Source organism: Penicillium samsonianum, assembly GCF_028829775.1.
Source record: "Penicillium samsonianum strain IBT 33392 chromosome Unknown utg000006l_segment0_segment0, whole genome shotgun sequence".
In the NCBI taxonomy this organism is placed as follows: domain Eukaryota; kingdom Fungi; phylum Ascomycota; class Eurotiomycetes; order Eurotiales; family Aspergillaceae; genus Penicillium; species Penicillium samsonianum.
In genome coordinates, this window is record NW_026643264.1 from 480,694 (window position 1) to 504,802 (window position 24,109).

At 44.9% G+C, this 24,109-nt stretch overlaps 6 protein-coding genes across 6 annotated transcripts; 2 read left to right on the top strand and 4 right to left on the bottom strand.

Annotated features, from left to right (window-relative positions):
* Positions 1-2,743: 2,743 nt before the first annotated feature.
* N7471_010379 (serine/threonine protein kinase) lies at positions 2,744-3,764 on the top strand (the record flags this gene model as incomplete). The annotated part of the gene is made up of 4 exons (XM_057283098.1): positions 2,744-2,874; positions 2,947-3,010; positions 3,151-3,657; positions 3,717-3,764. Coding segments are annotated over 4 exons (750 nt in total), but the record flags the coding sequence as incomplete, so codon positions are not given.
* Positions 3,765-6,233: 2,469 nt separating this feature from the next.
* N7471_010380 (uncharacterized protein) lies at positions 6,234-7,728 on the bottom strand (the record flags this gene model as incomplete). The annotated part of the gene is made up of 4 exons (XM_057283099.1): positions 6,234-6,582; positions 6,636-7,239; positions 7,304-7,590; positions 7,652-7,728. Coding segments are annotated over 4 exons (1,317 nt in total), but the record flags the coding sequence as incomplete, so codon positions are not given.
* Positions 7,729-8,774: 1,046 nt separating this feature from the next.
* On the bottom strand, positions 8,775-10,330 carry N7471_010381 (glycoside hydrolase family 18 protein; the record flags this gene model as incomplete). The annotated part of the gene is made up of 6 exons (XM_057283100.1): positions 8,775-8,867; positions 8,922-9,478; positions 9,529-9,598; positions 9,650-9,709; positions 9,757-10,128; positions 10,187-10,330. The coding sequence occupies 6 exons, from the start codon at positions 10,328-10,330 to the stop codon at positions 8,775-8,777; spliced, it is 1,296 nt and encodes a 431-aa protein (XP_057132079.1).
* Positions 10,331-12,939: 2,609 nt separating this feature from the next.
* On the top strand, positions 12,940-13,506 carry N7471_010382 (HMG-box domain-containing protein; the record flags this gene model as incomplete). The annotated part of the gene is made up of 1 exon (XM_057283101.1): positions 12,940-13,506. The coding sequence occupies one exon, from the start codon at positions 12,940-12,942 to the stop codon at positions 13,504-13,506; it is 567 nt and encodes a 188-aa protein (XP_057132080.1).
* A 4,089-nt stretch (positions 13,507-17,595) lies between these two features.
* Positions 17,596-18,252, bottom strand: N7471_010383 (BTB/POZ fold protein; the record flags this gene model as incomplete). Its single annotated transcript, XM_057283102.1, has 1 exon — positions 17,596-18,252. One exon carries the CDS (start codon positions 18,250-18,252, stop codon positions 17,596-17,598), a length of 657 nt encoding a protein of 218 aa, XP_057132081.1.
* Positions 18,253-20,500: 2,248 nt separating this feature from the next.
* Positions 20,501-20,986, bottom strand: N7471_010384 (uncharacterized protein; the record flags this gene model as incomplete). The annotated part of the gene is made up of 1 exon (XM_057283103.1): positions 20,501-20,986. One exon carries the CDS (start codon positions 20,984-20,986, stop codon positions 20,501-20,503), a length of 486 nt encoding a protein of 161 aa, XP_057132082.1.
* Between the last annotated feature and the right edge of the window lie 3,123 nt (positions 20,987-24,109).

Here is a 24,109-nt window from a genome sequence, read left to right on the forward strand (position 1 = left end):
CAATCTGCCTGGTATATGTTGATGTATTTCTGGAGGTGCTTGAGAAAGAGCTTCCTTCTAGATTAGATCGCCCGGTTGTACGTAGTAACATAGACCGCGCACACACTTCCTTCCAAAAATGGCCTTTATCTCTATTTGAAATGAGTAGGTTTAAGCGAAGGGCAATCCAAACATGGATCATTGGCCTTTGTAAAATTCCAGTATACTTGTATCTCATGGCATTTGCAGCATGCCAATATCCCTCGGGTTTAGCAAGAAGATTTCAACAGAACACATGTACGTGACTTGATACGGAATGAGACTTTGCTAGCTTGTCCTAAAACAGGTGACATACATTTTTTCCATCCTTCTTTGATTAGCATACTGGTCAGGCTTTTCACACTGCACCATATCGACCTCGTTGGCTATTCGCTGCCAAATAATGCGGCGCAGCTCCATAAGCTAGCTAGTGGGCCGAAAGGCAGCCGCCATGAGCACACAGTTGCTTCAATAGTCCGATGTTGTTTCTATCCAGTGCAACGTCAAGGGGTAGTTTTCGCTGCGGGTCAGTTATGCGGTTTGCCAAGGCGTCATACTCGAGGAGAACACGTAAAGTACCGAGGTCGCCCTTCATCAGACCGGCATAAGCCCGTGGAACATGTTGGAGACGCCTGGTTGGGCCCCTCTGTTTAGAAAGAATCGGGCTATGTCGAGCGACCGTCCGTTTATTGCAAGCATCAGTGGATTGATGCAGTACCACACTACTAGACCTCTGCATAGCCCACAAATGGGCCCATACCCCCGGCCCAAAGCCCAACCCATAGTGGGCTATGGGCACAATATTCAAAGCCCAACCCAACCCACAGCCCATTAATGGGGGCCCATAAGGCCCCCATCAAAGCCCATTTCTACGCACAAATACAGTCTTGGCATGCATAAAGTAGCTGATTAATAGCTGTATTTTACGCAAGTTCCAGCCTGTATATTCAGTATTATTATATTATCACCATCAGAAGTACAATATTGTAGGAATTGAGTAGTTATTATACTGAATTCAACATCATGATGCCAGATTTCATACAAAATCACCCAAAAAAGATCCAATTTGACCATGAATTCATACTATTATAGCGTACTGAGTATCAGCATGAAGAGATATATATATTATCTAGATTAAACTAGGTGCATCTTTCTGTTGAAGTATAAAACCAAGTATCAAATTCATGTTTTGTAGGTTTACATGACTGAATTTTATACTGACAGATACCTATCTCTCCTTCTTTATTTCTGCTTTTATAGATAGGTGATATTATAGCTGATCTCGAGGTAATAGAGGTTTAAAAATATATCCTAAGCCATCGGGTGAAATTTTTTGGATCATAATATTGCGAAATGGACCGGGAAATGGGCTGGGAATGGGCTTTTGATGGGCTAAGCCCACTTAATATGCACGATGCAGCCAATCATATACGAGTATTATAATCATACATTTCAATTCTGACTAGCACTATGATGAATCCTCTGTTTATTGCATCAATTTGCTGTTTAATGCTACTATCAAGATTCAAGAAGTGGCCTTTTGTAATGTATGACCTTGAAGCTACCCCCCTAAAGCCCTATATCCTTCCTACTATACATTTCATACTATACATCTTCATCATTGAATCAATCTTCATTATTGAATCGTCAACTGATCATGTCGCAAAGCCAGCAAACCGAGTTTGGATCATCTCAGTTCGACCCATTTGAACCTGACCTCGATACTATATCATTTACTACCTCTCATCAGGCATCCAGCAGCTACCACCGTAGTGGTTCATCGTTTCTTCAGCCGTCTGTTCCTTCGTCAATTGCCTTAGAAGCAGAACACTTTTAGTGCTTTCAACGAGTTGGTCCTGGTAGAATAGGCACTTATTTTCTTTTCGACGCGATGAATCACAGCAATTGGGTTGATTGGTGGTTACAGACCGACTATGGATCTACCAACACGATGATTCCATGGCACTCCCAGCATGGTTCTGCTTCGGAGACTTGGAAACAGTATGAACAAGTGGCGCATGTAGTTTCTGGGAGCCCGAAGGTGATGTGCAAGCGTTGCGGTCTTATCCTTGAGCATCCTTATGGCACTAAGAAACAAACTGGCAACGGTAAGAGTATTGAAAAGGTCAACCGTCATGGTACAACGACTATCACTCGTCATCTGGAAACTGCAGCTTGTAAAAAAGCTACAGGGATACGGAAGGAAAAGGGGGTAATGAGAGGGTTTATTCAATCAGTATATACAGTCCTATCCTTCTTTCATACTACTTACTTATATCAATATCAATATAGGGTCATACCGAAGCGGAAGCATCTTTCTCGCAAGAGGACTGGAACGATTAACTCCTACAATTCATTACCATCAACCGACTCCCATTCCGACTTGTCGAAAACCCATCCTTTCGTCTCTTGATTTCGCAATCACAGTTAGCCCCAAGCCCTTTCTAAACCCCAAGCCCCGGCACGCTAACCCTACCGGCCACAAGACCAAATATGACTGACTGGCTAGCTGTATGGAAATTAGCTTTGAGAAATCCAAACGATTAGTACTGCTCTCAAGAATTTAGGAACTATATAACCAGCCTGTCACATGTAAAAACTGAAACTCTAATATTTCATATTATGTCACCTCATCTAGCCCTTCCATATGCAATTTGCTCGCCTTAGTTTCGCGCTTTTCATTCTGTCATCGGTGTGGGCAGGTGCCGACAACTGTTGGTACAGTTTTGGCTCCGATTCTGGAGTTTTGACATATTCGTGCCAGGACTTCGACAACGGAGGTGTTGTTTACACGTCTTCCTTAAACCAGAGTGATTGTCTTCGAAATGATGACGGCGAGCTTTTGTTCCAGAATGGGTAAGTTCCAGATCATTCTTCTTCTCTGTTGCCTTGTGCAGAATGACCAAACTATTAACGTTGAATATGAAGCGGAGGAGCTGCCTGCACAAATTGCTTCGAGCAAGCTGGTGGAGTTGAGGATATTGATGGGGCGGTATATAAAGGGAACTCGAGGCCTTTAAACTGTATTAAATGCTCGTGTCCCACTGAATCCGGCGAGACTAAGGCAGCGTCAATTGAAAGGAGTATGTAAAAACATGAAGGATTTATATTCTAGATCTGGATGGACAAAAGTATGCATTGAAGCTTTTCCACGACAACGGCGACCCTGGATATACCGAAAAAGGCCGTGATTTGAACCGATTCCGCTGCGAATTAAATGCATATAAGAAGCTTCTGACTTCTGGTGTCTGTGCGCGCGGTTTCGTTCCAAAATTATACGGCTACATCAATCGAATGGATCCCGCAGCATTCCGCCCTGCTTTCCAACATTTCGCCCAAGACAAGTTAAAGCCGAGGGCAATATTGCTAGAATATCTCCCTAATTCAGAGAGTTTAAACTGCGTGAACTACTCGGACGCGCTCTATCCCCAGGCAATTGAGGGCATGAAGGAGATACACAAGGCGGGTGTTCACCACCACGACACCTACCCCAGAAACCTTCTCCTTGTCCGTGAAAACCCCGATAGGCTGGTATGGATTGACTTTGATGTTGCAACGACCTTCACCAACTTTGGATGTGAACAACTGTCTCGCTGTGACTATGAAGTTGCGCTTGTGAAGGGATTCGGGGAAGCACTGGTATGGGCTCCATTGCTGCCTATGTTGAAAGCATTTTGTGTGCTGACTGACGAATATAGAGAGATGACCAGGCCGAGGGACTCCCCCCGAATACGAAATTCTATTAAGAGTTCAATAGGCGTGTAAGTATTTTGACAATGCTTGATCGCGTTTATGCGATTTTGTAACAGATAGGAGTTGGGGCGGAGTTTCGAGCAAGGGATGTTTTACTTCATTTTACTCCATTATAGTAATTATGGAATCAACATTCATATCCTCTCGAGGCCAATTGGATCCTGTCTTAGCTACACTGTCTTAGCTGCAATCCTTGTCCAAACAAATATCATCGTTGAGAGGAGAGTCTTCTGACAACACTGTATCTTATCTGATCACATGCGCTCCGAACATAGGATAGCATATAGCATATTTGAAAAATAATACAAGAAGGTTTTGACTCACATGTTAGTGCTGGAGAATAAACATATATATAATTTCAAACTGTATTGTAGCGTCAATCAGGCAGTAGAAAAGCATTCTTAGGCGGACGGTTCATGAGTCGCACTGAATTCGAATGGTGTTACCATCCTTCTCGCTTTCCTATGCTTTGATGAGATCCCTCGATTCCAGCTCTCCCATTCCAGGATTTCTTGCTCTGCCCGCTTGAGCAAGCAAGCTTGATTTTCAGCGTGCTGCTCTAATCTGAGAACATTCAATTCCAGCCCTTCAATCTGATCTTCTAAACATTGAGTCGATGTTCCACTCATCGATATCCTGCGGGTGAGTTTGCGGGTGACATCAATCATAAAGTCACCCCCTTCTGCTATAAGAGCTCTCAGACTCTCCTCTGATAGTATGGTGTATTTGAGCGCCACATATTGAGAAAGTAGTTCCCGAGCTGGATCATTTAATTTCGATTTCGGTGTTGAATCATAAACGAGGCGTATGGCTTGTGTAAGACCCAGGAAGAACGGGTCCGTTGGTGTCTCACATTTGAGGAGAAGCTGCGTCAGGCGCTGTAAAGCCAGATTCTCGAGTCTGGAGAACAAAAACTGGTGGGCAAAGCAGTAAACCTTGGCGTGTATAAGAGCGATGTCACCAGCCCCTCATCACAAGCATATCGACATGGAAACACTGGAAACGATCAACCCATTTACGTTAGCCCCGTGGGAGGAACGCATGCAGACCGATATTGATCAACCGCAGGATCTCCAGACCAGACCAGGCGTGTACATGCAGATCGCGGTCAGCAGCTCGGCTCGGAACAAGCTGGTCGGATTCGGGGTGGCGATCGAGAAACAGCCACCTCGGTATCGAAAACTGAAACTGAAGACGCTTTCCGTCACATTGGGTGCAAGAGCAGAGCAAAATCCGTTCTCTGCGGAGCTAGCAGCGATGGCACATGCACTGAACATGGTAGTTGGAGTGAAAGATTACCGGATTACGCTGGTCACGAGCAACAAAGCGGCGGCTCTGACAATAAGGAATCCTCGGCAACAGTCAGGTCAGGAATTCGTCTCCCAACTGTACAAGTTGATGAGAAAACTGAGGAGAAATGGAAACCACATCAATGTCCGGTGGATCTCAACGAGTGAAGACAATAAACTGCGGGGTCTGGCCAAGGAACAGGCCAGAGCCGCGACACAAGAAGATGCTGTCCCGCAAAAGCAGGTCCCAAGGATGAAGTCAACAACACTCAATATTGCACGGTCCCAAGCAGTCCCCAGCAATGACCTGCCAGCTAATATAGGGAAACACGCAAAACGAGTTGATACAGCACTCCCAGGCAAACACACCAGGCAGCTGTACGACCGATTATCGTGGAAAGAAGCGAGCGTGCTGGCTCAACTCCGAACCGGCATGGCAAGACTCAATGGATATCTCTATCGAATCAACGTGGCAGACACGGACCAGTGTGCATGTGGACAAGCGAGAGAGACCGTGGAGCACTTCCTATTTCGATGTCAAAAATGGACGGCGCACCGGACGGAACTACTACAATGTACCAACACCCACCGAGGGAATATATCCTTCTTCCTAGGAGGAAAGTCGCCTTCCGATGATCAGAAGTGGACGCCGAACTTAGAGGCGGTACGGGCCTCAATACGATTTGCCATCGCCACGGGCCGACTTGAGGCCACCTAACCATGCCGACGAACATAAATCACCCCCTTTCGCCGATCTAACCCACCAACCACCTCATGTTACAGATGGTAGACGCGCTTCAACTGCCGAAAATAGGATGTTGAACACTTGGAGAAGCGCCTTCAAGCCAGCCTACTAACAAAATTACTAACCCACGAAGATCCGCTGCGATACGGACATCTGAGATGACATATATTGCAAGGCTTCATGTATGGGCTCGGAGGAGACACAGTACTATATATATTATGACATGTATAGTAGATCAGAGATAGTTGCCCTTTCGGCTTAGCCGCCGGGCGTTAATAAATTGTGTGTGTGTGTGTAGATGATTATTTTAGTGCATTTAATTTAATGGCGTTTTGGTTGAGATATGCATTTAAAAACTATACATTGGGGGGGGCTCCTCGCTTACCGAATACGTTAGTAATTCCATCTAGCTACCAGGCACAACCTCCCTCAGCCTTGGGAAGTTCCTCAACCTTGGGGGAGCTAGACTGAGACTTGATACCCTTCTGCATAGCCTCCAAGTGCTCAAACCTGTAGGTATCCTCTCCCAAACTCCAAGCCATGACACCACCAAGGTTCTTCTCCGCGACGATTTCCTTGAACTTTCGGGCAATCATTTCGGGGGTATCCCAGGTCCAGAAGAAATTGTTCTCGCTGTCGAAGTAGTATTGGCCACCGCCCTTCTCGTCGGTCTTGCCATCCTTCTGGGCCTTGCGCCATGAGTCAGTGATGGAGATACCCTTGCAGGCACCGTAGTCAGAGAGACATCCAGCCTGGCAGAACTCGTCGGTAGTACCACTGCGCAAAGTTAGTTTAGATACCAACTATCAGCATGGCATGGTTATACATACCAATAGCCGGAGGAACTGCAGCATTGTCCGGGTGGGCACTTGGCTTTCGCTCCGAATCCACACAATCCATCGGGGCTTTCCTTCAGATCCTTAGGCGCAACAGCAACAGTGCTAGCCTCGAAAGTCAAAGCACCTGAATTGCCATTGTCCGATCCATCGTCGTTCTCGAGTTTAGCAAGCTCACAGCCGAGAGGGTTCTCATCACAACCGGAGTCGGCTTTGGTGCTGAACCACTTAGCGTAGTATGCGAATCCAAGGTTGAGCTTCTCGGGATCAGCCCCAATCACGAGATACTCATTGATGGTGTCCAAGGATCCCTGGACACAGCTAGCGTGGCCGGCAACGTTATCGCGACGGTTAACCAGATCGTAGCTCATGACATTAACCATGTCGACGGACTTGAAGATCTTAGGGCCCTGCTCCTTGGTGAAGGCGATAAAGTCCTGCTTACGACCTGGTACTGCGATAGAGAGAATCTTGTCGCCGAGTTCTTTGCGGAGAGCTTCGAGGAAGAGCGGATATGTTTCGATCTCGTCCACTTTCTTGGAGTTCGGCACCTGTTTGTAGTCTTGACCGTTGCCACCAGGGTATTCCCAGTCAACATCTGTTTATACGGATTAATGGTTTTCTCCTTTTTCAATTTAAAGAAGATTGTTGGGGAATCTTACCGACACCGTCGAATCCATGTGCGTCTAGCATCGAAGCGACGTTCTTGGCATATCGCGTGCGCGAAGTCTCGTCCTTTGCTCCCTCGGAGAAGCCAGTGGTGTCACCCCAGCCACCAATAGCAACTAACAGCTTGGTCTCCGGGCTAAAGCGCTTACGCATGGTCTCAGGGGACTCAAATGGCTTGTATTCTGCACCGGAGTTGAATAGCTTTGAGGCAGCGAAGCCCATGATTGCATAGTCGATGCCCTCAGTCTTCTCCTGGCCCGGAAGAGCGGTTACATGGTACCTTGGGTAGGTATTAGCTGGGGCTCGAGATATGTAGATCAATTCCACCAGTTTGTACTAACTGGTCAATGTACATGACAAAGCGCTTGGCAGCCACGGACTGAGCGGCCAGCAGGCCAAGTGCAAGGCGTTTGAGCATGATGGAAATCGATTAGACGGCAGTCGTGATATGTGTATAGACAGATCGAAAGGTTACTCCAGGATCCAGGGGTCTGGGCAGAATGTGCAAGAAATATCCAGTCTGTTGGCGATAGTAAAAAGCAGCTACAAGCCGCGAACAAAGTAAACCGAGAAATAATAGAGATAGACATCGGGAGCAGAAGATAGCCAGGTATATATTGAGTCCTGCACAGCGCATAGATAAAATAAAGAATGTAAAATAGAATCAATCAAAATTGACTATCAGTAATTAATACCTAATCTTGCCAAGCCCACGGTGCCCGCCATCAATGGACAGGTGACGGGCGGGCCCCTCTGAAAAGGAGGAGCTCGACCCTCTTAGGAGGACCTGCGATTAGTCTAAATATAATCATACCCAAAGATGAAGTAGAGGGTGGTATAATACGTATTATTACCCTCCCCCCGCCAGAGATCCTAAGCTCAGTCACCAATTCGCCCCCAGATACCATTACTCGGGTTAATAAGCTCAATGCTAAGCTTATTCATGACATTGAGCAAATTGAAAACCACTCTTAGAGGATAAAACGGCATATCCAACGAAGTATGGATGCAAATCCATTTTTATCCTAAGAAAAATCTTTAAGTGGGGCAGAGAATGTGTTGGTGGGCTTGGCACGATTATGTCCACTTTGTTTACTAACTAAGACACACACACTAACTAACCGGCCCCTCCTTTTATTCCGTCAACTGAGTGCACATCAGTTAGCTATGCGTGCGAGCATCAAATCTTGGCGAGGGCCTCCACCAAAGTCCTAAAGGTACGTTTTTTTTAAATTCTTTTTTACTCCGCCTGAACTTATGACGATTTTGCTCGGAGCCTCCTAGATTTTGCCATGGACCCAGTGGCCTGGAACTAAGCGATACCCACTACCATCTGGAATGATGCCTGCGATTACAAGATCTGTGATAGAGAAATAAACAACACCAGGCGAAATCTATATTGAATTTTTGGTAAATGACCTCGGTGAACATCTACTATGGATAATAAACTGACAAAGATCAGAATCACGATTGTATATTGTCATATTTAGAGATAGGATAGCTCAGTTGATTATCGCTCTGCTCCAAAGCGTCAGTGCCTCCAAATGTATTGACCACCTTAAAAGTCCAAAATCAGTCAGATGATTAAATACGGGATATAGAAGAACATACTGTTGTAACCAAACTATCGTCACCCTGCTTGTCACCGCTGAGCTCCCACCACATACCTCCACCAAGTCCCTTAGACATGATATATTCAGCCTTCTTATGCGCGTTCTGGGGGGTATCATAGCTGATAAATAAACGCGAGTCCGAGTTGTAGCAGTAGCTAGCAGCCTCTTGGTCCATATCCGTGACCGAGCAGCCGGACCGAGGCAGAGCCTTGTAGTCCCACACACCATCCTCCCAGCTACCAGCACCCACACCATTAGAAATTTGGCCAGGACCAGAGGTGTCTGTGAAGGCTCGGCCGTACAGAGGCATACCTAGGACAATCTTATTAGAGGCCACACCATGCGAGGTGTAGTAGTCAATTGCTTGGTCTGTGTTGAAAGGGGTGCTGGAGGGGTTGGCTTCGGATGCGTAGAGGTTGGCGCTGTGGCCGTTAATGATACCCCGACATCCGCCAGTGGTGCTCCAGCATCCGGAGTAATCGTAAGCCATTAGGTTCCAGAAGTCAAGGAACTGATCCATCTGGCTAAGATGCTCTTTTTGGTAATTTGAAGAGCCTGGAACTTTTGTTAGCGTTGTCAAGATGTACGAAGAAAAATACAAGTACCAGCTGGAGATGCAGCGGTGAGCAAGAAATGGTAGCCGCCTGCATTAGCCGAGCTATACGAATCTAATGTCTGAAATGTCGAGTGTTAGCAGAGCCATTGCTAGGAGAATCCTTTCATTACCTCACGAAGACGGCGCAAGGTATCAACAAGTTCGTCCGCTTCGGTATCATTGGCAGGATACTTTCTAGAATCAGCATTAAATCCAGTAAACAAGGTAGCGAACTCACTTCAAAATCGACATCAATACCGTCAAAGCCCAGGTTCTGTAGCAACTCGACAGCACTGTCAGCAAATTTTTGGCGTCCTGCCTCAGTCTGAAAGGCGATTTTGAGGTTTTCAGCATAGTTCCAGCCTCCAATTGATAGGAGAACCTTAAGCTTGCGGTTCTTCTTCTTGAGTAAGAATAGCTGCTTAACACAACCATAAACATTGTTTCCGGTGTCAGCCCAGGAATCGGTGGAGTAGTGTTTGTCAGTATCCGACCAAGAGTCCGACAGGACCACCTCACCAGAGGCTTGGGTATTGGCAAATGCGTAAAGAACATGGGTCAGCCGTTCGGCCGGGATATTCTGAGGCTGGAAGTTACGAGCATAAACGCCCTGGTGGTGTCTGGTCAGGTATTGATTTAGCATTAGGGTCTATGAACAAGGCTCCTACCCAGTTTACAAAGTAGGCCACGGAGCGATATCTGTGGACATTACGAGTAACAATATCAGTACCGTTGGTCCCGGTCAATGACGAATTGGAGGAAGCATTGACCAGCCACGACAGGCCGAGCAAGAAAGAAAAGATAAAGTGCATAATGAAAATGCTTCAAGGATGTGATCCAGTGAGCGCTAACAAAACCAAGAATTGTGGAGGAAGAGAGAAGACTTCTTATATTTTACTGAGGGTCCACAAACAACTGGTCATTGTGGCATACAACATACAACAAGCCCAAGTCCTGAATAAGATCTTAGATGTGACCTTTAATGCAAAGCCAATAGAAACACGCTGGACAATGTTCAACAATGGATCTCGCCCAGTTCGGAACCACTTAAGAGGTTCCCTATTTGTCTTTCAACGCATGGATCTACGCCTGATAACTTAAACCACTTTTGATCCAACAAGAATAGGACACGAATGGGAAGGTTCAAAAAGCTTAGCCATGTCTCGGTATCAGTATATCATTAAGAAGGAGCGAGGCCAAGAAAAATGAATCGGTGGGGCATACCTATTCAGTCATTACTACTCACATCGAATCAGAGTTTCTTTTTACTATGCGCAACAATATCATCCCGTAAACCGCTCAGCAATAAATATATGGCGCGAGGCTCAAGTATAAAGAATAGAGATGTACTTCTGATTTCTGGGAATCATTATAGAAACGCAGATCACCGGGGCAAAAGCGATGTCCCACTTGCTATGAAATGACACGAATTAAGATCAGATTACCCAGTTTCGGACGAGGGGTTGTAAGTCGCAGGAGCATAGAACTGCTTTCGAATATTACTAGTCCAGCTGGAGTCAAAATTGATTGGAACGATCGTTTTAAAAGGAAGGCCTCTTCCGAGCTTCGGTAGAAGGACCTATTGAAGTTGTCGAAGTCTTTCTGGAATACAGTAGTAGACTGCGACATCGTCCCTCCATGTGCACCTACGAGGTGCCCAGGGCCCATGGGCATGCCCAACTGCCCATACTTGTATGAAGTCACCCAAAATGGACGCATAACCTACTGACTTAGCAGAATAACTTATTGTTATTTACATGCGTTTTGCCAACTTTATAAATGTCATTATTAGTACACAGAATATATAAATCTGATTGAAATATTTTGATATTTAATAATGGCTGTATCAAAAATGCGAGCAAGACAAAAAAAAAACCCCCTTCTAACACTTGGTAGTTAATATTTTTATAAATTTGTTAAATGATCCTGTCATAGCTAGAATATATATTCGAGACATAGAGTAACTCTAACATTTAGTTTACATAAAATAGTAACTGAAGTAAGATTTTGTATCTCGCGATGAATATGAAATCTATAACCATGACTTAAATTTTTATCATTATAATTCAACTTATATCGTCTGACTTACTATATTATATTGCTCAAATGGTCGCTTTTTAGTTCTCTAGTGTTGGAATGTTCAGATCCTCTAAGTTAGATGGGCGCTTGGGCATTGTCCATGGGCATGCCCATGCTATCCTAGCCAATTAGCGTATAGTATCGTAGTAGGTCTACACCATAATTATGATATCATATCTACATGATTACCCTTTGCCACAGTCGCAAGTTCCCTTAGGTAGGTAAATAAGATCACACTCTCCCTCACTTTGTACACCCGTGGACTATCCCATACATTAGAGTGGAAAATACTTTAAAAATACGGAATAATTACATTAGGCAGTCCCGGTAATAATTATCCCCCGATTATCTATCTTAATACCGGGGGGACGATCTCATAACATGTGATATTGTTGTAAATTACCCGAAACTCCGATACATACCTATACCCCTCTATGCGCCTGTTCCCCTTTTCTTTTCTTTTCTTTTCTTTTCTTTTTTATTTTTTATTTTTTATTTTGTATTTTTTTTGTGGCACAACTATCTCGGAAGGTGGCTACATCCTCCGCACAATATGGCACCGAGATGACCCCCCTCAAAACTACAATTTGTTCATGATATGATACTAAGCCAGTCACTAACCACCTCTCAAATGGCTGATGCAGCTGAATGCAGCGAAAGAACGATCAAGAATATCCGCAAGAACTTGCCGCTATTCGGAAATATTAATTCCCCTCCAAATCGCGATAGTCGGACACGAACTGTATTTACAAAGAGAAATCATTCTTTGCCAATATATGGCCAATAGCAAGGAGGTAGCCACTGTACGCTCGAGCAGTAGCTTTAGCAGACAGTAAAAGTGGGACCATTGCGAACTTATAAGCCCTGTCAAGACCCTTCTCCTGTTTCCTCCTTTCTTTCTTATTTGAACAAAGAAATTGTTTGATGCGGGCCATCAGTTTATCAGCGGTGTGGTATGTTCTAGACAAAAGTCATGCGATAACCTTTAATAACCTCCAAGCCATAGGCAGAGCAGAGTCTATACTAAGCCACTTCTTTACACCAGATTGAAACTTTGTCATATTTTGTCATAAGTGAGTGCATGAGATCTGACTTTAACGCGTAAACATTGGAGTAACAGTTCACAGTAGCCTAGGATCTTATGACTATCATGGTATCCACGAAGAGACCCATGCGAAAGATGTCTTTATCGATTTCACGACACCGCTTGCCTCAAGGCTCACAGGAAAAAGTGGAAGAATTTCGCATGTCAACTCAGAAACGGCGCGCCCTTTGGTGGAAGGATATCTCCAGCAACGGAGCCTTAAACTTGAATCTACCTTTGAGCCAATCTACCAGACACATGACGAACATTGCAGTCGAGGATATGACCAAATGGGTGCATCGACCACTTGGGGATCGTAAGAGGGAGGAAAAGACACATGGGAAGGTCTTACGACCTAGAAACTGCTTCATCTTATATAAATCGGCTTATGCACGGCGCATCGAAAGTGTTCTACAGAAGAAGGACCACTCGGCTGTCTCTGCTATTGCGGGGCGGAGCTGGAATATGGAGACGCCTGAGGTCCGACAGAGATATACAACACTGGCCCATATCGAACGCCAGGGTCATGCTGAAGCGCACCCAGAGTATAGGTTCTCGCCGCTGAAGCGAAAGCGGTCTCCAGTGGCGAAGGAAAGCTCACCCGAGATTAAAGTCCCTAGTCCTCCTGTTAGCACCGACCTGGGGCCGCAGCTACAAGATATTGTAAGTACGTTGCTCATCAGTGAGGCTTCCTGGTGGCTGCAAGGTGGGAGCTTCCGTTTTTCAACCACAGAGGAATTTGGGATGGACTATTCATCGGATTTGGTTGAGCCACCCAGCACATATCCTGGGATATGGGGTTCTGAATTGCTGTTTGATTCTTGAATGGTACACGCTTAGACCATCGGCTGCTAGCTGGATCTAATAAAAATATAAACAACCATTTGGCTCACGATAAACTTTTCCTAAACTTTTCTCTGTAAACGCACTAGCACGCTGGAAGCCGAATTTGTACCATCTCTTATCTTCACCGCTATTTCTCGAGATTCACTACCACAAGTGCCGTCAGAGGTGTCTGATGGCTGGTAGGCATCATGATCAGACTGGTATGAAGGAAGAGATTTCACAGCAAGCAATCTAAGATGGCCAGTAACATGGGCCACGAGGCTGTCATCATCAAGATCTGCCTTTCACACAGTTGGCATGAGTCAGACACGCGACTTATCTTGCGAGCACTTCTATCGGCGAGAACATCAAGTTGTGATTCACACCAACACGACATATTCCGGCAAGGTTCAACACGGGGTCTAGATCGCTTGTGGATTAATCGCGCGTAAATGCCACACCTGGACAAGTCCAATCAAGTCTCCGCTATTTCCGCAAATTGGGGCCAAGCGTGGCCCACATTGGATGTAACACTCTGGTGAGAGGAGAAGCGACGTCTAGAGTTGGCAAAAACCTACATGAGGAAAATTGTTCTACACTTCATCCCTTTTGTTATCGAGACTGGTAGATGATGACAAGTCACCACATGCCATGGACACTGTATCCGAAGTAAGATTAGGAGCTAACGCAAATTTGAAGACTTGCCACGTGCAGCACACCCCAAGAAACGGTTCGATAAACGGCCATTTACAGTTTGCGACAATTTCTGCAAATCACGGAGCTCGCTACAGTCCGGGGAATGGTGGGAGCCGGGAGAAGATGCCTTGGCCATTGAATTGATGGATCTGGAATTTCCTCACGATCTTTCTCGGAGGACTGCATTACTGCTGCCATGCAGGATAGTTGTTTTTATTCACTCTATTTCATAATTAATGCGCCGGGAAGCTTGTTACTTCCCGTGTAGGCAAATACTGAAAAGTTCTAGAAGAGCTCGAAGAGGCAACTAATGGATAATTAGCCTTCTGAGAAAGGGAGAAGAAAAACCAACTTACCCATTTCGCAATAATGGACAGAATATCTACTGGTACAGTTTCGAGCATCATGGTAAATGTCGAGGCGTAAGTGTGAGGTTTAGCAACCTGCAAAAGTGATCCTTTATAAGTTGGGTATGGGAAGCACTCATAGCCATGCCTATTTTTGGATGGTCGGGCGTGCTAAAATATCTGTTTCCAAGTTAATATTAATTTAATCAACGCAGCCACAAGCAAAGCTGATAAGGATTAATTGAATCCCTGGTAGAAACCATACAATTCAAAGGGAAATAAGGAGTTTGTCATAATGTATTGTAGTAGCTTTGAATAGACTTCTAAAATGCTCACAACTTTGAGACTGCAGCATGATTTACGCAGCTCGACAATGCCACGAGTAATTATCTAGTCATATCTATCCCCATCCCCTGCGCAATCCTCAATTACGCATTTGCCTGTGTATCTACCACAATGATGGCACAAGTATCACATAGAGAGTGGAGAAAGGATAACAGTAACATAGCCGGATTAGCCCTTAAGAAGACACGTGGCCACCCTGCAGCCATGAACATATTTCCATGAGCGCTTCGGGAGAAATCAAGAGAATCTTTAAGGATGAATTGGTTTCTAGGCACCAAGTTGTGGATACTTGCGAGGTGAGTGAGTCTTACCTAGCTTCCATCACAATGATGACACTTAATTTGCAGTGAAAAGTTTATAGGTAGACTTAGCGGCTGTAATCCGGCACACGAATCCTACGAGAGAAACGCTATTTATGAGCCTGAAGCCAATGGGAACCTCCAACATGCCGCCTCCATTCGCTTCAATGGAGTAGAGGTCCTCCGATGTCAGCGGTGCCATGGAAGGCGATCATCTTTCCATCACCAAAATCATCAGTGAGACCCCGTGTCGAATTTCCTTCCATTGGAGTTTGCTCGCGAATAAGGACAGGCTGCGCTGCAGCTAAATGGAACTTTCAAGGCTCATATGTCCCTGGTGAAATTATTAGCCAATTCCATGAATTACCAGTGTATTGATTGGGGGAAGATGACTCATCAATAGTGTATCTACATTGATCGCATGGAAGCATGCATCCAAGTCACCACAATACTGAGCTATAGTGTACAGTCTTTCCAATTGGAGAGAGGGACTAAATTTAGCTCCAATCTCTCCAATGAAGCAAAGGATAGGGGTTTATAAGGAAATAATTCAATGCAGATACACCAGTTTCCGCGGAAAATTCAAATAAGCCCAATTAAATCTTCTGGTGTCCTGTTGGGCAAGACAAGTCGCTGAGAAACAATTATCATAACCGAGCTTTTCGGCGTAGCGAGATGGAGATGGTCGGATAATCCCCCTTTCTGTCCTCGTCCTGATACCATCCTTTCGGTTATGTGACTTTAACTTGTCGGTGCATTTTTATTCCTGCTTTCCAGTTTCGGTCTTCCCCTGCTGTTGCGTAAACACGGGCGATTAAGTACGAGAAATTTATCCCACTTTGTTATATGCTGAATAGTGTCACATAGTTTTACTAACACAATGTTGGGATAAAACACCATTGATTATGTCATGCTTATTAACAAAAAAATAACACCATCGTCGGAAAAACTTCATTGTGGTTGTGCGTCATCAATAAATAGTATGTCAAAATGTGATAATGCGTGAGATAATTGTCACCAAATCCGAATGATGCCGAAATACCAGGCTTCGGAATTGAAGGTGCTACGTCAGCTCAGAAATTAAGCCCAGACTCTTTTGTGATGCTTTTACACTTTCGTGTAGGACCGTATAGTTTTCCTAGAGTTTTCCTCCCATCTTTCAGCACTCAACTCAAACTGCACAATCTGGACCTTAAGCTGCTGAACTTGCCGCTCTAAACTTTTCCTGTCTGCTGTTCTGTCTTATATTTGCTTTGTTCCGCATAATATGGAGATTACATTGTAAATTTGTCTAATCTGTTCATAATTGAAGTGAATCCTAAATCTATGGGCTGCGTCATAATAATCCCTCGATGTGATAGAACAGAAAAGAATCAACAACACACACTGATGCGGCCGCGTAGTCGGTTGTACAAAACCGCGAACTCCCGCGCCAGTTTAGCTAAATTGGCTTTCTCGCTTTATTAGTATGGCCGGCCGGGTTCTCATCTCAACATTTTCATCTTGATCCGACATCGTGATGTGATGTAGAATGTAAAATGAGTAGGAAGTGAATAAAACATGAAAAAACTTAGGATCCGGTGGGGTCCCCACTTGTGTATGCAAGCAGGTAAGCGAGGTGATGTATCAACAGGCGGCTCTGGTGTGCATAGGCACCTCTTCTACATTCCCCTATACCTCATGGTATTGTTGGCGTAACAAGACCGCTAACGTATGTATACCGTAACGAGTGGGGTAACCGTGCCGAAATATGGCAGAGGTACTTCCTTCGCCGACCGACAGTAATCCACCATTTTGGGTAGTCAGTTCGCCAAACTCCTTAGACGCTCGTCTGACCATCTGCTCTTTACTATGAATGAGTTTCCATCATGATTCAGGCCGATAAGCGGGGCTGTGACAACGGCGAACCTTGACCCCTCGAAACTCCATTGGGGCGCGAACAGGTCACACAGACGTTGTAAACCCTTCATGCTCCTTTCTACTCCGGTTTCTAAGCAAACCAAGCATAAAGAAGCAGCTTCGGCAGTTACTTATACATATCATCATATAAAAATCTCTGGAAACCCGCGTCCACCGTGTGCGCGTCGGTACTAATCCCAATTTACTTTACGAGTCAGGTACGACGTCATAATACACTCTATGAAGCTACAAATCATTATGATCCCAAATACCTGATTATCCTACTATACTCATATATTGAACAGACTTGTATATCTTGGAAAGCGATAAAAAATTGTCGATTCCAACGGATCGGACAAACACAAGATAATAATTTGATGAATATGATAAAAGAAGCGTTTATTGGGGCACAGTATCACTAGATATATTGTGGTGGTCTGTGTAACGGTATGTTTGAAAAAGAAAACAATAAATCTTCCAAGAGGAAGGAACCATCAAAAGAATCACGGGCTTTGGGCAAGGTGTATTATGAAATCTGCATCCCCACCGAAAGGACCATCCTCGCCATAAGGTCTTGCGTCAAATGCAAATTCTTTCTGGCCCAGGCCTGCGAGGCGCGCAGGTTCTGTGAAGATGGTAGGGATTCGGTTATACCCACCGCAAAACATAAGTCGCCTTGTAGAGAAGCCAGCGGACTCAATCCGAGTGGCGGTTGATAAGATGCGTGGGGTAAGTATTTTTTTCTTCGACATGTGAAAGCTTCCAATGAGCACCGCAACTTTGACAATCGACCCGCTTCGGAGGATTTTCGATAGGGCGTTGAATATGAAAGCTTCTCTCTCCTCGCCAGTAGGGCCTGAAGACTGATCAATGTCCACTGGGAGAACTGAAATGCGGTTCTTTGCTAGGGTGCGACAAAGAAGAATGTCACTCATTGGGACATCTTCCAAAGTAGGTGCTTCAACGGCGAAATGTGTAATGCCAGCGCTTTTTAGGGATGCAGCGTGAGCACAAAGGTGGTCGCGAATAGGTTGATTCGAGTGTTGGTCGCCGAAAAAAATCACATCAGTATCGCATAGGAGATTATAATCAACAGGTATATTGTTTTGTAGAATAGTATTGCGCGCCTGCTCAAACGAGTTCCATGCTTGGCGATTCATTTTCAATCACGATGAGTAGAGACCGGAGGAGAGTGCTTGGGCGACCTACAACCAACTTAAATATATATCCGCTACATGGCTCTCACCGCTTTGGGGCGGAAGACAGGCCACGTCTGAAGCGAGAGCTAGTCAGTTCAGTTAACCTGACTAAAGACATGCTTCCTCTTGTATGCCACTACGGTTGCGATGGTATGAAGTAAATTGGGAGGCCGCCATATTTGGATCTTGCGGATCAAGGTATCTCTGTAAATTCAGTAATGTACCTTTTCTGTTGCGGTACATAGAGTGTATTATGACGTCGTACCTGACTCGTAAAGTAAATTGGGATTAGTACCGACGCGCACACGGTGGACGCGGGTTTCCAGAGATTTTTATATGATGATATGTATAAGTAACTGCCGAAGCTGCTTCTTTATGCTTGGTTTGCTTAGAAACCGGAGTAGAAAGGAGCATGAAGGGTTTACAACGTCTGTGTGACCTGTTCGCGCCCCAATGGAGTTTCGAGGGGTCAAGGTTCGCCGTTGTCACAGCCCCGCTTATCGGCCTGAATCATGATGGAAACTCATTCATAGTAAAGAGCAGATGGTCAGACGAGCGTCTAAGGAGTTTGGCGAACTGACTACCCAAAATGGTGGATTACTGTCGGTCGGCGAAGGAAGTACCTCTGCCATATTTCGGCACGGTTACCCCACTCGTTACGGTATACATACGTTAGTAGTCTTGTGTCGAATACTAAGATTGAATACATGGTGGAAACAAGGTATAATACCATGTGACAACTGGTACCATCCATACCATACAAAAGTGCATATTACAGTTAGTCATCTATGTCCGCCCAGATTGTTGAAAGTGCGGGTTTTGTCATTTTAGTTAGTTAGAGATTCCAATATATCTGATTTTGTCCATACGTTGTCATACAGCCAGATTTCTGTCATCTTGTTTAGAAACACCGAAAATCGGAAAATGGCCACATACTGTAGCTCGTGGGGCAGAACAGGTTTGTAATATGGGATAGAGCATTGTTAGTCGTTCTAGAGTCTAGCATACTTTTCTTCAATTCTTCCACGTAGCAGATTGATAAAAACTTTGAGCACAATACCCGAATCAGTACTTCGCGAGCTTGCGAATCGCGCATCTTCTTCCCGAGGAAGTGATGGTTCTATAGTCTAGTGCTCAAAGTACCTATAAGCATGCCTGAAATCTACAACAAATGGTCCTTGATTTTGTGTCTATCAAGTTTCGAGAGTATAGCACAAATCTAGCTTGCCGTGTACCTTCTCAGGTGATGTATCTTCATAATGCTTGCCCTAGATAGAATATAAGCCTAGTGCCATCAACTGTGCTATATTTGATATTTGACCTATTCCCGGGTATTGTGTCGTATCCTGTTTTATCTCGTTATCTAATGTCAGATTGTAGTGTGGACGCGTCCAAGTAAGAAGCTATTCCGGGGTGACGCGGGGGCGGGACGTGCCCCTAAAGCGCCATTCTTCACACCACAAGAGCTAACAGAAATTTCATTTATAATACCACGCTGTCACATCACATTCTCTCCGTTCTAGATCTAAATATGATGGGGTTTTGAGCACCACAGATGGCCTCTCGTCACTAGCGCGACAAACTTCGAAGCCACATGGAGCTTCTACTCGGTTGGAACTGAGTGATATTCTAATGCTAATTTTGGTTCTTTCGGTCGGCGAAAGCTAGGTTGCAGATTTTATAGAAGGGCACCCTCTCCTTTCTCTCTGATGCTCGAGACGGTATCAATAAATCAAATGTTGGCCTGGGAAAATTCGATACAAAGGGCCACCGAGACAAACCTGTCCCTTCAGAATCCAACCAAACCTCCATGCCGTGCCTGCCCGCATCCGGCAAACGTCGGCGGGAGCACATTTAGTTGGAGGTAATTAGGGATCATAGTGGGCCAAAAGTAGAAATACTTATTCAGTGCGTGTAGTTGTTGGGCATAGTTAGACAAGTTCGCAAATCTCGATCTTTAAATCTCCAACCCTACAAGTGTAAAAGAGATCAGAGCGATGCATGGATTTTCCGGTATGTATCCTGCATATAACTTCTGAGGGGTCAGGTAAATGAAATCCATGTCGATCATAAATTTCTTGAGTCCACAAATGATCTCTGGGTTCTGATATAAACGCGGCTCTATGAAATTTGAACTGGTGAACAAACGTTCCCATTGTACATGTAGCATTTCCTCCCGCCTTTGCCCCACCTTTCCTGTCTTCTTCCATCAGATGTCCCTTCCAATATCGAATCGTCTCCCGAAGTATCGACGATCGTCTGTATCTATCATCTTTATCGGCCTATCAGCTGACCATGAGATCTCGTCTCTCAAATGGCGCATACGCTTTGTAATTTCATTGGAACCCCGTTCTGTAATTTGGATCCTCTCCACCTTCATATGTCGCCCTAGCCGCTCCCGTATGTTTCGTTCATCCAAATTGTCCTCAATTCTCAGATTGATGCGGAATATCCATGTATTGTACCACACCTCGTTCAAAAGATTGATGCCCTTCTCCCCTGCACATGCATAAACGAGTTCCTTTCGGAGCCAGGATGGGTGACGTCGAATGCGATTCTGGTGATAGCAGATCCCGTGGCACTGAGCATGCTCCCCAAATTCGTGATTGATAGCCTGCTCAAGTCGAATATGCTGGTTTGCAGCATCCATGATAATTCCATGCTGTCTGCCGTACGTGTGGACATAGCGAACCATTCTTGTTTATTTTGTTGAGAAAGCAACCCCTATGATCCCGTGGAATTGGCTGGATTTATACAATTCCATTATAGTATGTAAAGAAGGACAAAACCAATCTAAATCCGGTTTTAGTACTGATACCGTCATTCTCGAAATCGGCTTGACCGATGCACACTGAGTTACTCTTCCCTAACCACACCGCCAAGGCTTCGTTTATTGAGCAAGCTGCATTAAGGTGATGACCGCAGTATTATGCCATCTGTATTATGCTGCCATATAGTACAGTGACCGTCAAGTTTACTGATCGACGGTCAAAGAATGGCAGAATACGGAACCATTCTGAACCATTTTTCTCTTGCCCATCATTCTTTTAATGCGGCTTGCTATTTTATCCGCGAATGCCCTATGTGGGATCTATGCTTTGGATCCTCGCGAAGGTAAGAGGTTGTGGTACGTAGTGTGTAGACCTCTGCATAGCCCACAAAGCCCATAGCCCAACCCAACCCAACCCACGAATGGGTTGGGCTTTGGGCCGGTCCTTCGAGCCCAACGGTGGGTTATGGGCCAAGAGTGAAAGCCCACAGGGCCCATTTCGGCCCATAATGGGCCCCCATTATTCATCAAACAATACAAACATACCAATTTATCGCAGCTGCATAAGTAATGCATTTTTCCCTGGTTTTTTTGGGTATTCCAATTACCTTCTAAGCCGTACATGAACCATCTTCTTCTTATTATAAGCTTATATGATTGATTGAGAAGATATTAAGTGATAGATGCTAGGTGGTTGAATTATATTAATAATGCTCATACATATCATCCTCAACTCGCATCCTCTTCCTCCCTGATGTACGCTGCTGAGTATGAGTACTCGGTAATTGTGGTGCAGCAGCATCATCATCATCTCCGTCAAGACTGTAGTTATCAATATCTATCAAATCCCCAGATAGATCACCCTGTTCTTCAGTATCACTAATCTCATCAATCTCAACATCATCCGGCGTCTCATCCTTCTCTTCCATCAATGCGTCGATCTCATTAGAAGTAAAGAACTGCTTCAATTCCTCCGCTTCCTGTACATCAAGGTCAAACTTAGATGTACAGAGGTATAGCATTAGCTCTTCGATGGTGCCCGATTTCAAAGAGCCGCGGCGATAATGGCAGATATCGCGTGCAGTATTAAACAGACGTTCCACACCAGCACCCGTTGCTGGGATTGCAAGATAATCCCGTACAAGTGAAGCGATAGCTGGGAAACGAGATTCATTCTCTTTCCAGAATGAGAGCGGCTCCGAATCAGTTACATCTATATCAACATTAGTATCTATTAGATAAGTGATCGGAAGGATTCAACCTACTGCCATCAAGATACTGCGTTATTTCATCAACAACCGGCTTTGACTTGGGGATAGATTTCTGGCTTCGAACAAGATTGTGAAGAACTGATCTTGGTGTCGATGTAGAAGACCCTTGCGGGCCCTTAGCACTATCAAGACGTTCCTGGATCGGAGTAAGTGCATCTTGGAATGCTACTCGATACTGATCCCGTAGCTCTTTAGCGTCGGACCAGTCATCAGAAAGAAAGAATTGGAATCTATTATCCGGCGACAGCATTGTACAAACTGCATAGATATGCCCTCGCATTTTATCAGTCTCCTTGTAGTAGTCGCGTAATTTTGACCAGCTAGCATCGAGAGAAGCAAGCATCTGCTGCTTCCATACAACTCGCTTTCGTTTCAATTGTCTTTTTGATCGTTCAATATGCTCAAATAGCAAATTATAGATCTCAAAGACAAGATGTGATGTTACATCTCGTGTCTTTGAGAGAGCAAGTGTATAATCAAAGAATGGCTTTGTAAGACAAAGAAGATAGTCAATCTGACGCCATTGATCATCATCTAGTGCGAAGTCTTGCTCATTGAACTGATCACAGAATTGTATGATAAAGATACGGAGTCTCTTGGCTCGCCGGAGCATAAGATATGTTGAATTCCACCGAGTCTTCACATCTTGGAGAAGCATAATCCCTTGCCCTGAAGGTTGAAGTGCGATAAATGAATCTCGGCGCTGAGGACTAGCGCGGATGTATACAGCAAGTGCTCGTATTCTTTTCAAATTATGCGAGATATCCCGTTTTTTTGTATTCGCCCTTGCGAGAGTAACTTGTTGCTCAGTCCATTTGGTCTCTGTAGTCTCATTCTGAGGGACTGCTTTGAGACGGTCAAGTAGCTGGTTCAAACTCAATTGGATCACATGCGCAAGACAGGGGATGCGGATGATGTTGATATCCCGTGCATTAGATAAAGATTGTTGTAGCAAAGATTGCTGTAGTGTATCAACCAGAGTCTTATTATTCGACGCATTATCAGTGGTCAGTCCTCAATTTCATGCTGAGTAACCGTCTGTATGACAGTTGTACTTAGGTTCACACCGGAATGTGTTCCATGAAGGGGTTTGAAACCGAGTAGCACCTCGCGGTAGACCCAGTCAGCATCGATAAAATAGCCAGTAATGGCTATAAATCCTTGCCCAAATGGAGATGTCCAACAATCCAATGCAATTGAGATCCTTGCATGCTCCGGTAGCATCCTAAGTATATTCTTTTGCCGCTCTTTGACACGAAGAGATAGCCGACGTTGAATTGTAGAAGCGCATGGTATATCCAAAGGGCTTGGGGCTAACTGTGATTGCGAAATCAAGAGACGAAAGGATGGGTTTTCGACGAGTCGGAATGGGAGTCGGTTGATGGTAATGAATTGTAGGAGTTGATCGTTCCAGTCCTCTTGCGAGAAAGATGCTTCCGCTTCGGTATGACCCTATATTGATATTGATATAAGTAAGTAGTATGAAAGAAGGATAGGACTGTATATACCGATTGAATAAACCCTCTCATTACCCCCTTTTCCTTCCGTATCCCTGTAGCTTTTTTACAAGCTGCAGTTTCCAGATGACGAGTGATAGTCGTTGTACCATGACGGTTGACCTTTTCAATACTCTTACCGTTGCCAGTTTGTTTCTTAGTGCCATAAGGATGCTCAAGGATAAGACCGCAACGCTTGCACATCACCTTCGGGCTCCCAGAAACTACATGCGCCACTTGTTCATACTGTTTCCAAGTCTCCGAAGCAGAACCATGCTGGG